Source organism: Musca autumnalis, unplaced genomic scaffold (genome assembly GCF_047663935.1).
Source record: "Musca autumnalis isolate F117 unplaced genomic scaffold, ASM4766393v1 scaffold_3, whole genome shotgun sequence".
In the NCBI taxonomy this organism is placed as follows: Eukaryota; Metazoa; Arthropoda; class Insecta; order Diptera; family Muscidae; genus Musca; species Musca autumnalis.
In genome coordinates this window covers 77050012-77063630 of record NW_027411866.1, presented here as the reverse complement: position 1 = coordinate 77063630, position 13619 = coordinate 77050012, and the positions used below count along the sequence as shown (strand labels likewise).

General features: G+C 38.0%; 1 protein-coding gene across 1 annotated transcript; it reads right to left on the bottom strand.

Annotated features, from left to right (window-relative positions):
* Positions 1–1498: 1498 nt before the first annotated feature.
* On the bottom strand, positions 1499–12091 carry LOC141396406 (serine/threonine-protein phosphatase 2B catalytic subunit 2-like). The gene is made up of 3 exons (XM_073971851.1): positions 11568–12091; positions 9845–11495; positions 1499–7676 (listed from the first exon to the last, which is right to left on the bottom strand). The coding sequence occupies exons 2-3, from the start codon at positions 11457–11459 to the stop codon at positions 7528–7530; spliced, it is 1764 nt and encodes a 587-aa protein (XP_073827952.1). The 5' UTR covers positions 11460–11495; positions 11568–12091; the 3' UTR covers positions 1499–7527.
* Between the last annotated feature and the right edge of the window lie 1528 nt (positions 12092–13619).

Sequence of the window (13619 nt, the reverse complement as noted above, 5' to 3'; positions counted from 1 at the left end):
AATACCATCTATATTCTATTCCCCAAAAGCTCTAGGTAAACACTTTGAAACACTATTTATCCCTGCCTTTCTATGCATGCTTTACGCAATGGCTTATTTCATGGGGCCTATATTGAAGATTGTTCGCAGAAGTACACCACACTTTACATAAGTTATCTACAAACCTAACTTAAGCAGGCGCTCATACATATTGCACTGTGGTCTCTTTTCTGGTCACGAAGATTATACAAATCATGACAATACGTGACATCACAACCTGACTTATGCCTCCTTCCAAAATATTAATAGTTGCTTATATATAACCGGATTTAACAAATCGACTGGGTTTCAAATGTCAATTCCTTTTCGTATACGTCAAATAAATCCTCATTAAGAAAGTTAACCCTGCAAAAGGCTATAATATAAACATGGGCGTAACATAATCAACTTTCACAAAGGACAGGCAGAGCCTAGTATTCTCGAGGTATTACTGATACGTATGCCAAAGTGGCATTTTATAAGCATATCCTGCATCATTATATCAAAGAAAAAGGTATTTGGCTTCAACCCCACATTTTGAGAAAACTCCTGGACTTTCCAACTTCCAATGGGTATTTACAACTTGGGTATTAACCCATTGTCCATCTCTAAAAATGTCTTGAAAAACCTATACAGAATAATAAGCAAAACCTTTGTAAAAAATAAATACACAATTCGATTGGAATAAATTATAATTTTAAGAAACTTACATTATGATTCATTTCCCGATTTTGTATATTTTTATAATATTCATTTTGAAATTATATATTCTCAATTTGTTTTATACATTAACGATTAATAATAAATGCTCAATATTTTTGTCAAAAAAGTAAACACAATTATGACCGAATGAATCTCTGCGGATAGCTTTCTTTTTGTTTGTTTTGTTTGAAATAAACTTAAAAAGTCTTTAGGTACAAATTTATTTATAATAATAAACTTAATATATAATACACACTATACAGAGGAGAGTAGAAAAAATAATAGAATTGTTTGCTTTAAGTTTTTTTGTTTTTTTTTTTGTAATTTTTTCTTTGTATGTTTTTGCTGTTTTGTTGTTGTTTATTACATGTTAATAAGGAACACAATAAACTACCAAAAATACACATATATATTATTAATATTTATTTCATTATTTATATTAGCTATATATAAATACGATATATATAATTTATATATCATTTCATTTTCGAATATTAATTAATTAATATTAATAATAATTTTAATTATAATAGTTAATTAATTCATACACATAACAATAATTGTAATGATAATACAGTTGTTGTTGTTTTTGTTATTTGTAATAGTATATAATGAATTGTTTAACAATTTGAGAGTAAAGCAAATGCATGATAGATTCGTTTAGAACGAAAAATAATTTCTTTGAATATAAATTTTAGAAAAAGAAAAGCAATTAAATTAAGAGTTACATAAATAGGTATGTTGGTTGTTATCTCTATTGTTATGATGTTTTCTTCACTTTTTATTTGGGAGAGTTTTGGTTTTGATGGAAAGGTAAGTGTGAGTGTTAAATATTTCATTATTTAAATTTTTGTTTATCAAAACATAATCTATATATTGAATAGTAATAGAATTCAAAACCTCCTTTTTGTGATGTGTTAGCGTTTATAATAAAAATTCATATTGCATTTCTGTTTTTTAATGGTAAAGAAATTTACAAATAAAACAATAAAAAAAATACATTCGGAATTCTTGATTTAAATACCATAGAAAATTTTGAACAAAATTTTGGAATGCCAATTTAAACATTAAAATAGAAAATATCATGAATAAGATTTGTATAATTTGTTTATGACAAAGTTTAAATCGTTCACTTTTCCAATTTATTGAATACCGTTGTTCTTAGTAGCTTTTTAAGTATTCAAAATTCTAAGGTTCATAAGTGAATTAAGTTAACGAAAATCAGAGTAAACAGTCACTAAATAGTTGATTTAATCTTAAACACTTCTTTATTTGCAAATCCCCTAAACGGATATATGCAATCATACAAAAAAATATATAAATGAGTTATAGCATGGTTTCGTGGTGTATATGTTCTTTGGGGGTCTTGGAGTAGCACCCGGTAGCGATTCGCAGTGCAGTATTCCGAACCGTCTGGAGGTTTCACCAATGGGGGTTGCTAATACCTGTGGACCATAATGTGGCTGCTTAGTGCATTAGGGGATGGCCTATTGCGTTATAGGTGGTAACGATTTTCTCCTTGTCTCTTCCCCAGGTACTAACAACTAGCGCTTTTAGTATTTTGTTTCCTTTCCCTACTTTCCTACCCACCATCATATTTGCAACATAACAGATTATGAAAAGCGACGACAAATATTTTAGGGTTCTGGCCGTCGGGATAAATTGTCTAATTCTGAGTTTACCTCTTTAGTCCACTATGACAAGATGGTAGCTGTGAACTTTGGAGCAGATAATTTTAAATGTCGATGACGTGTTTGAGTGTGGGAAGATAGTTATTTTTTGTGTACCGTTACGTTTGATGTCTCCGTCGATTCACATTACTGTGCATTCGTCGGGGATAACAATCCCGCCGCAATGCGGGGGCCTGACGCCACAATTTCTCTGAGTGTTGAATTTGGGGGGTTGTGACTGACCAAAGGTTATCCATTCTTTTTGTCGCAAACCAACAAAATGCAGTGTAATCACACAGTGTATCTTTGGGATGAGTGACATATATTTGGTTACTGATCTCCTACCAAAGTAATTCGCGATCCCCTAACACCGGGGTGTTAAGCGACCACGTGCCCATCGGTGTTTCAGGTTTGTAGTCAGGGTACCGACTGTATTATAACGGAGCCTCGTTGATACCTGGGCGCCTCAACGAGTAGCAGGCTTAGTTGTCAAGTCCTAATCATGGTAGTGGAGGGCTATGCCATGATTGTCCTCAGTTCCCTCAGTCAAAAATCTCTCTATGGATGATTACTTAAAAAACAAAAATCAAACCCCCTTGATAACGACCCCTGCTATGACCACGGACACTGCTGCACCCGGTGCAATTAACACAAATTTGGGCGGGGACGATTGTTCCATACCGACCCTGGACAGAGTTAGCGACTCAATTAACACGCATAGCAGGGAATTGCTCGATCTCCTGAGGGAAAGTGCGTTCCTACATCTGAGTCGGGAAAGCTCTCCCATAAGCAATTGGAAGGATATCCCCCTGTCTGATGACGGGATGGACACTACGGTCATCCCATCTCAGAACAGAGAGATGTCCCCCTCGGTTGCTTGGAAAGAAAAGTTAAGCATGGCTACAAAAGAGCAGTAAACTACTGCTCTAGATTTGCGGAATTGGAAATACCCTCACATTGAGAAGCTTCCGCTTCCAATCGAACGAATTCCGCGGCCTGACCCGAAGGTAGTCACCAGCCCAATGACAGGTTTGACTTCTCCGAAGCCCGCAAAGTCTGGAAATCCGGTAGTTCCGGTCCGTCGAACCCCTTGCGGACACCTAAGGTGTCTGCGGCAGGGAAAGACACCCGGACCTCACCGGCCCACCCGACACGATCCCCGAAGTCGGAGAAGCCTAAGGAGCACGCACGGACGGGGTTGCCGCACAAGGCACCAGCTAGTGCGACGGCCTCGTCTGTGAGTGCTGCTAAAGCTGCTGGGGAAAATAGGAGCGGGAAGTGTTCTGGAGCTGCTGGTTCGCGGAAGTCTGGAAAACAGACATCAGCGGGACCAGTGGCGAGGAACAATTCCGGCCCCTCGGGGAAAACCAGCGCTAGTCCGAAGGGGAACGGTGATGGGGCTGCGGGATGTCGTGTGGCGGGTAAGAATGAAGGTCCATCAACCTTGAAAATGGCCAGTGGTCAGAAGGCAACGTCTTCACAACAACCAGGTGTGAAGAGAGTGAGGTCTTCTGAGGATCCACACCCAGGTGCCAAGAGGATGGTGGATCGTCAGTCAACCAGCCAACTGGCGTCGTTCGCTAAGGTGGCAGCACGTCAACCGGTTAAGGGAACTCAATCAAAGGCAGCCCGGGTCAAAAACCCCCGAAACCGGTTGGAGGGAAGCCACACAGACCCGCGAAAATGACAGCCCCGGATGACCTTCTGGTAGCGTTCATTGATAGGTCTGATCCTGAAGGCAGGATCAATGATGATCATTGGTTGCTGGTGAAGGGTCATAATATCCGACGATGTGGACAAGAGGAAGACCAGCTTTGGCAGGGCAGCCATACACAGAGTCGTCAATGTCATTAACTGCAAGGATGAGGAATCGCGAGATTTCCTCATTCAAACAGTGAATGGCTCTGACTCTCTGTGGGACGGCTGCGGGCTGGCTGCGATTTCTATTCATGAAATCCCATCAAGGACTGTGGCGGCAACATCCGAATTCGGATGTGGCAGACGTGCTGAAGCTTATTCGGAAACAGAATAGGCCTATCCAGACTGGCAGCTGGAAACTAGTGAGCTCCTTCCCCGAACGGGGAGGTACCTTAAGGACAGCTCGAGTGCGGATCTCATTAAGGCTTGTAAAGGAGAGCTGAACTTCGGGTTGTGTTGGCTTCGGTTCCGCTTCCCGCAGCCTCAGTAAGGAGTGTAGACAACAGGGCCTCTGCGTGGTGCAGATCAACCTGCACCACTGCAAAGCAGCAGCTGCCGAACTCCTTCTCTCCCTTACAAAGTCTGAGATTGATATCGCTTTAGTCCAGGAACCCTATCTTTTTGTGTGCCTCTATATCTTTGATGTTTCTTGCAATCGTCGGCATAAGATATTAGGTGCACGTTTTCAGAAAGATTGAAGAGAATGGGAGATAGTACGCCCCTTGGGGTTCTCAATGTTTTTTCTTCTTGGGAGGAGATTTGTGACCGCGGGAAAGTCTGCATTACGTCCCTCAGGAGAATTGTGTGGTTTTCTGTGTCGAAATTTTTCGACAAGTCCAGCGCCACCAATATGTGTGAACTTTTGCTGCTCAGCTCAACTCGTGTATATCGTCTCCAGTGATGAGATAGCCTTGGTCTAACCTTCTCTCAAAAATGTAAAATATTTTGATTTTGTAGTCAGTTTCATTAAGGATAAAAAAAGGTAGCAAAGTTCCCATAAACAATAGCTAAGAGGATAAATGAATAAATTAAATATACTTATGTAAAGGTATTAGACATCACAAAAAAAAAAAAAAAAACATCAAAGGCCTTTGCAAATAGTGGTATTGTATTAGTCTTTCTTTTACCACAATGAAGGTGAAGGTAAATAAAAATGAGTTGAAGTATCATAGTCATATTTGATGACTGAACGAACGAACGCACACATAATCACAAACAAAACAAACCAATGTGGGGAAAGTATTTGTTGCAGACCAATTAGGCATAGACATGTTGTGGAAGGTCAGTTATGAAGAAAAAGCTGCATTCGTTTGTTTGCATTACGGGGCAATGTGAAAATGCAGCCTTAGGATACAAATAAAAATAAGGAGAGCAAACAGGCCGAAGTCTGTTGAATGCAGCACTTGATTTGAATTGTATAAGAAACGATTTTTTTGTGAAGGAGGGCGATTCAATTTTGAACAAATTCAATTATGAAAAGATTTAAGATGTTGCATTTGCGAAGTTCCATAGCTAAGCATGATGTGATCAAGGCACAATTTGTTGCCTAAAACCCTCAAACTACATATGAGGAAATTATGAAAGTTTCTATGGCAAATGTTCGTATCTTTCCTATTCGCTATTTTCCTTTTCATGAAACTTATGGAGTATTATGGCTACCCAGCAAAATTTTATGGAAGTGGTTCCATGAGATGCCATGATTTCACTGGATCTTTTGCATTGGTTCAAATGAAGTCGTGAAAGATCCGATCTTTTCATCAGCATTTGAACCCATTCGAAAGAAGTCGTGAAAGATCCGATCTTTTCCTTAGCATTTGAACCCATTCCATCGATCCAATAGAGATGAATTTTGTGTTTTTATTTTTACAGATGTATATATTCTTTTATTTATCTAAATATGTACGTTTAAAGCAATGTAAGATTTATTATGCTAGGAAGTCCCAATCATTGAGCTAAAAGTAGAGTCGGACTGCGCTCTTTGGTATTAGTCGTGTTCCTTTACGTGCCTGAGGTTACCAGTTTTTACCCGCAAAATGTTTCCTTACTTTTAAAAGCATACAATTTATATGAGAGCAGTTCACCACTTTTACCATTTTTGCAACAATTACCATTTTTAAAAGTAAAGGAACAGACCAATTATAAAAGTTGCCTTGCCTGCACTAGAGAACCCCGCTCAACAAGTCGATTTGTAGATCCCTACAAAACAACAAACATTTCCAAAACGTTGTAAAATAAAATTCACGAAATAGTAATCTACAGTTGGAGTCAATGTCGAAATCTGCACTGCACTGATGGGAAGTAAAATCCTCTTGTAAGATGAATCAAAACCTGTTGCGGAGGAAGTAAACTCTGTTGCGTGCAGCGGCGGTGTTTAGACTGCAACAGCTGGGACGGCCGGAAGTCAAGATTCTCAATTAAATTTACAACCTGTCGCTTGCCAAACACAAAGCCCGAAAAGGATGCCAGCAAAGGTGAATCTTACAAACCGATTTCGCTTTTGTCGCCCGTACCAAGGACCCTTGTGGCTATAGTTTTTCCATCCAGTTGCCGATCAATAGCATAGGATCCGTAAGCAGCACAACAACTGCGCTGAAGGTCATCTCCATATTAGCAGAGGACTCACTCAGAGCAAGCCGTGCTCATAATCTAGAAAGAGAAGTCTAACGTTACAAGAGAGAACCTCTAGATCAACAAGCCTTTCAACCAGGTTTAAGTAGCATTCACACGAATGCAGTCGCAGATGCAGTAAACAGTTATCGTGTGAATGCGGTCCTTGGAGAACATCTACCATCTATCGCAGTTGAGAAGCGCCAGCTGTCAGGACAAACCAGAGTAGTTTTGTAGTCAAAATTCCTATAGGGCAAGTACTGATGACACCGTGGAAAACATCTGCCCAGCATACAGCACAGGCCCCCACGACACACTGCTCCTTTTCAATTGCCCTACCAATCCTGCTAAGAAACTTAAGTTTGTAGCTTTGTGGTTACAAAAAATATAAATAGCGAAATAGCCACATTCTTACGACTGATAGACCCAGAGTCAGATTAAGCAGAAAATGAGAATACAAACATATTAACTACTGTTACAACAACGAGAACAAACTGCAATTATAGATGTAAACTTTATTATGATAAATAAATTATAGTTATTTCATTAATTCCTCTGAATTAATAATAAAAAAATGAGACGTGAAAATTACATGCCAAAGGGTTGGTGAAAATGACATGCCAAACATTAGTGAAAATGCTATTCTTGGGAATTGGTTAAGATGGCATGCCAAACGATTGGTATAGATGCCATGCCAAAGAATTGTTGAAGATGCCATTCCATCGAGTTAGTAAAGATGACATGCTTAGGATCTGAAAATGAATTGCATCTTTTGGGGGTCACGCTCTTGTAAAAAGAATGAGTGAAGATGCTAAAAAAATGACATTCCATATCACTTGCATCCATTCTTGAATAGCATCTTTGGCATCCAACATTTTGCTGGGTATTCATATCCCATTAATATGGATAACATATCTAATATGACGAATTTAGAACAGTTTTGGTTACGCACATTTTTTTCGCCATCAGACAATTCGTAATCTATGAAAATCGAATGAACAATCAATTAATTAATTGTATATATGTATGTAGTTTTTATAGATAAAATAATTATTGAGATAAAGATTTCCTGATAGTTGATATCAAGCGTCTAGTGAATGATAACAAAATGTATTATATCCTGATCATAAAATACAATTTAAGGCCTATCTTGACATCAAAGAAATTATCGAAATTATCTTCGAATTGATTTAAACAAAAATATAATAAATAATGAAAAATAGACGACGCCGGGAAGGAGAAATCTGCAAACGACACAAATCAAGACACCCAAATTGTAGCGGTTGCATCCACTGTCGATCGCATTTATAAGGAAACCAGAATGCGCAGCAACAAAATGTTTTGCTGTTTATATAATTCCTGTTGGTATGTTATCTACCGACATCAAAATCATCACACAGTGATGGAAGATCAACTTTTAAAATCGCGCATCACTAGAAAAATATCCTTTTGTGATTTCGAACAGCATGAAGAAGGAAATATATTGATTTTTTTGTTATCACAGTGAAAGACCTTAACTTTCTCATGATGAATGGACTACCGAATTGATTGACGGTCTCCCCCCGCTTTACATTTGTCTTTGAGACGGACTTAGAAACAGACCCCATCGTCAAGTGATCTCGTTGCTTTAGGAATTGGATTTTAACCTTCTCCACCACAGCAGCAGGTTTCTGTTCTCCACTTTTTTGCTCGTCGCTTTTTAGAGTCTTTCGTTTGAGCAGGTTCAGTGCCTGGGAGGAATATCTTATCCACCTGAAGATCGTCTCGACGCATATGAGGGTAAGTTCTTTAGAATTTCCTCATATTCCTGTGTTTACTTCTTATGAAAAGAGAGCTATACACATTTAAAATAAGTACTCTCCACTACTTTTAATTGAGCTATGGACCTGTAGCCCAGATTTGGCATACGTCGGATTTACATGCGACCTCGGCTTATGTAGAGTTTAGGAGCAGCCTTTAATTTTCCACAGATATGGTTATTATCTTGAAGACCATTCTTCCGGAGATATGGGCCTTCAAAGTTCGTGCGTAAAACTGACTTGCCCCTATATTATAGGCAGGCATAGGTTAAAAAGAATTCTAATCATACTTCGCCAAAATGCAGAAAAATAGGTGGGAACAAGGATGGACATTAGGCGATTTTAAATCATAGAGTAGAGTCAGGTCCTATTTTTAACTCAAACATACGTGACTTGGGTCCAAACGGATTGTTTAACATAGTACGAACCCCCATTGTAGAGAATATAGACATAACTGAAATATACGATAACTGTATCGTCTGTATCGTCAGTTGTTTTACAAATGACTGAAAATGTGCCAAGTATTATGTTTATTAACGACGTTGCAATTAACAACTACGAAGCTACGTGTTTCAAAACATCAAAAATACGAATTTTTAACGCAGGTAAAAAGCAAACATGTATCATGTTTATTTCGGAGTATTGATCATGACCTTTTGTGAGCAAGTCGGGCCTCTTAACCAGAACACTATCGTTAAATCACTTTATTTTTATCCAAAAAACACTAAATTCCAATTCAAAACTGTTTAAAGTTTAAGATGGTTTTTCAAATTCATAGGAAAAAGATCATCCACAAAACTTTGATGTCTGAGAAATTGCATGTGTTTCACACTGAAGTCGTTTCTAAATACTTTCAGAAGCTACTAACAAAGCGAGAAAAGTCTCATTAAAAGTCTGTTGAATATCTTTTGGTACGTTAGAAAATTGGAAATACGAAATCATAAAACTTTGAACATAACTTTTTTTAAATTTCTTACTGGTAATAATTACTGATGAGGGGGGGAGTTCACACAAAAAATTTATACAAATTATTACATACATATTGGAGGTTTTCAATTGCATTCAGTCCGAGATGTAATGTAACTATTTAAGAGACAGCGATTGACTTGTTGTCATTATTTTGGAACAACTATAAATAAATATATCCTGTGTGTGTGTGTTTTCTTTTTGTCTTCGAATATTATCCTTTTGTATTGTGTATTATTTAGTATATATGTGTGTTTTGTTTGTAGGTGTTGTGTTTGCCTGTTTGTTTGCTGTGGTGTATCTTGTTGGTATCTTCTTCTAATTATATTGCTTAATGACCTAATGATTACCCACTATGAGAGACATTATTATTGTTAGTACTACCTGATGCGGTTTGATTTTGATGTTGCTGCTGCTGTTCCTCAATTGTGGGTGTAGGTGGTTGGTCGCGTCGCGGAGGCATACGTTCATTGACAGCATCTAAGCCTTTGGCTTCGGCAAACGAGGTGATTTTGTGATTGGGTGAGAAGCCTTGCATTGCATTCTTCAAAGACTGTTTACCACCGGACAATGCACCCAATGGCAAGGCTCCAGTTGGTGTCAGACCCTTCAATTGCAACACCGACTCAGATTCTTCCCGTAACACGGAGAATACTCGTGCCATTTTACCAATGGCTCGAATTTTATTGCGTATAACTTCTTTTCGTAGGGCTGCCTCATCATCCGATAAGGGTTCTTCACTCTCTTCGGTCATCAGTTCATCGTCGGAGCAAATATTCAATACATTAACTAACATCTCGGTTACTTTTTCGCCCACAAATGGAAGCGACCAAGTGAATACATCCATAAAGTTGGGAAGCCAATAGGGATGGGGCGAACAATTGAATTGGCGTATATTCATGACATTATTCTCGTATTTTAAAACAGCAGCTTTGTTGTTGTATACATCCAAGTAATTTGGTGCCGAGAAGATTGTAATAAGCGAGGGAAATCCTGTGGTCTGGCTCTTCCTGTACATACGATAACCAGCATCCTGGGCCTCGTGCGCCCTTATTATCGAAAGCAAATTATTATTTTGCAGGAAGTCACAACATGCTGCATAGCTGTAGAAATATGAACAGCCTCGTACCGAATTGTGCGTATAAAAGTCGGCATTCTTTTCATTGCCGAAATCTTCCAATGGATCGGACCATAGCAAATCACACATTGGTCCAAAGGCAGGAGGTTCCTTGAAACGATCCAATCTTCTTATATCATCCAATTCGTGAATCTCGGGCGATAGGCCACCGTGTACACACAGAAATTGTTGATTCATTAAAGCAGCCAAGGGCAAACAGTCAAAGGCCTCCATACAGGTGTCGTAGACACGTTCAGAGTATTTAATTTTACATTCCTGCTTAAAGGTGAAGTACTCGGTAAGATGACGACATTCATGATTACCTCGCAGCAAAAACAAAGTGTTGGGGTAGGTGATCTTAAGTGACCACAAATAAAGAACACACTCAATGCTAAAGTAGCCTCGATCTACGTAATCTCCCAAGAATAGATATTTTGTGGTGGCGGGAGAACCTCCGACCTCGAATAGCTTCATAAGGTCATAAAACTGGCCATGGATATCTCCACACACTGTGACTGGTGCCTCTATGTCGATCATGGTTTTCTCCTGGCGTAACAGAGCTGCTCCTTCTTGTATTATTCGTAATGCTGGCGCTTCCTCAATCCGTCCCTCTAAAATAAAATGCTGTTTTAACAATTCATGGTTGGGTTTACCTGTCCGGGGGTCAGGAAACACTTCTGACATAGTCAGTTTATGACTTGGTGGAAATGGCACATTGTCAACAACACGATCTGTCGTATTGCCTGTAGGTCTTAAAATACTCCGAGTTGGACTGTCTTGATTAGACTGTCCTGTAGGATTTTGATCGGCACTTGTAGTTCCTTGTCCAGCTGCACTTTGGTTGCCACCTTGTGAGACAGATGTTTTATTATTCGAAGACATATTAACTCCTTCCTTTCCAATAGCCAAGAAAACTTTCTGTGAATGAATATGTTTTCGGTACACCAACACCTCTGACTAAATTTATACTTTTTTGACTACTCCACACACCTCCACCTCAACTCGAAGAAAATCTTCGTTTTTTCTCCTTCTGCTTTTACACTCTCACCACCTTTTTTGGAGTAGAGCTCAGAACGTATGTATTCACTGAACAATTAATGTTTCTTTCCAAATTATTTTATTTGTTTTCCGTTTGTTGAATTTTTCTACTGCACTTGTTAACTTTCTAATAATTCAGCTGTGAATAGTTTTGGGACCACCTCCTCTGTGCCTTTTCTGTATTTTATTTTTTGCGAATAACAAGCAAGTTCGGTAGTTTCCTCGTCACTTTCCTCTCTCCCACAAAAATTTTTTCAGACCAAGTTTGCAAAAAAAATATAAGATTATAATGTATTTCGTTTTCATTCACTTCAACTTTTGTTTATCATCGCGTTTTGTCCCTAAATTGTCATACAACGAGCAGATAATTTGTATTTTTTAACAATTATTAACTTCTTTTCATCGGTCAAACACGAAACGAAACAAGTAGAATGACAAGACATTGGTTCACTTTGATGAATAAGGAGTTCAACGAACAAAACGAAAGAGGTGTGATGCAAAATGCAACTGGATGAGAATGAGGTGTGAAGCAGACGACGAAAAAAGCAAAGTCGACATGCCGATACTAGAGCTGGCAAACAATCGATGGCACTATCGATAATATTGATTATTATTTAAAAATCCAATATCGATAGATAGTTTTGCCTATCGATATTATCGGAACAAAAATCCCTAATAATGGGGTTTCTACACGGTATGTTTTTTACATATTCATGCACATGGTACAACAAGAAAGGTAGTTTCATGCTAACAGCTGTTTAAATTTTTTTTCAAATTTTAAATTTGAAGTACGTTCATTGTCAAAAAGAAATTGACACTGAATGCTTACATGTATGTGTGTTTGTTTACATTTGTATGTATGTAAAAATGTCAGCTTAAATTTAATTTCCATTTTTAAACTAAAACGAAAAATGTTTGTTTAAAAATTAAATTTTCTCCGGTCGTCAAACACAATCGAGAAATACATACATACATTAAAAATTACTGTTGACCATTGGTTGCGCTATGGATATTTATCAAGATCTGCAAGAAATCTTAAAGAAAAAAGTCCTATTGAGCAATGCCGATTATCACAACAAATTTGGTGAATGTTTGCTTGTTGAAAATCGGCAAGGAAGGAAAGCGCCTTAAGGGCTACGGCTGTTAAATTAGATAATTTTTGCGAAGAAATCTAAGCGTTGGATCCAAATATGTGTACATCTATCGCAGCTGAGGAGCGTCAGCTGCAAGACAAACCAGAGTAGTTTTGGCTCGACTACGCTCGGTATGGTCCAGCCGTCTGAATTCCTATAGTGCATGGATCGATGACACCGCGCAAAACGTATGCTCAAATGACTAGTAGATTCCATCGAAACAGCCACATTCCTAGAACTGGAGATTGACCCAGAGCCAGATTATGCAGAATACGAACTTACAAACATATAATAAAATTGTTACAACAACAACAGACTTTGGATTCTTTCAGGGAACACCACATATAAAACGGTTAAGCTGTTCATGATCAAATCCACCAACAACAACCCGACCGGACTACAATTATATATTCTGATTTATTATAATAGATTTAATCAAGCGAAACTACATGTATGTTATATTTTAAGGCGTTTTTATTAATAAAATGTGACACAACTTTATATCAATACAAATGTCGGGAATTATTTGCCACTACCATAGGAAAGAAACAGCTACATAGAATATTTGTCAGCTGTCAGAAATTACGTGGCCTGGTTGTAATACTAGAACCTTGGAATATTGTAGATTTGCCCCGTCAATTGTTGGAATGACCGTGAATATTGTCCTTATATACATATGTATGTATGTATGTGTTTTTTGTTACAGGTACGATTGTAGTACGATTATTACTGATTCCATTCAATATTAATCACGGATAATTGTTGCTGTTGTTGTAGTAGAGATGTTGGTTGCGACCCAATTTTCATATATTGAGAATTCTGTTTTCACTGATGATTATTGCTGCTTCTGAAGAAATAAATCCTCACTCAA

What these genes read in the sequence shown, in the direction of transcription:
- LOC141396406 (XM_073971851.1), bottom strand. Translation starts at nt 11,459, where the DNA reads ATGTCTTCGAATAATAAAACATCTGTCTCACAAGGTGGCAACCAAAGT. An exon ending in TCAAAATCAAACCGCATCAG is followed by an intron (nt 7,677 to 9,844) that starts GTAGTACTAACA and finishes CGATTTTCATAG; the next exon opens with ATTACGAATTGTCTGATGGC.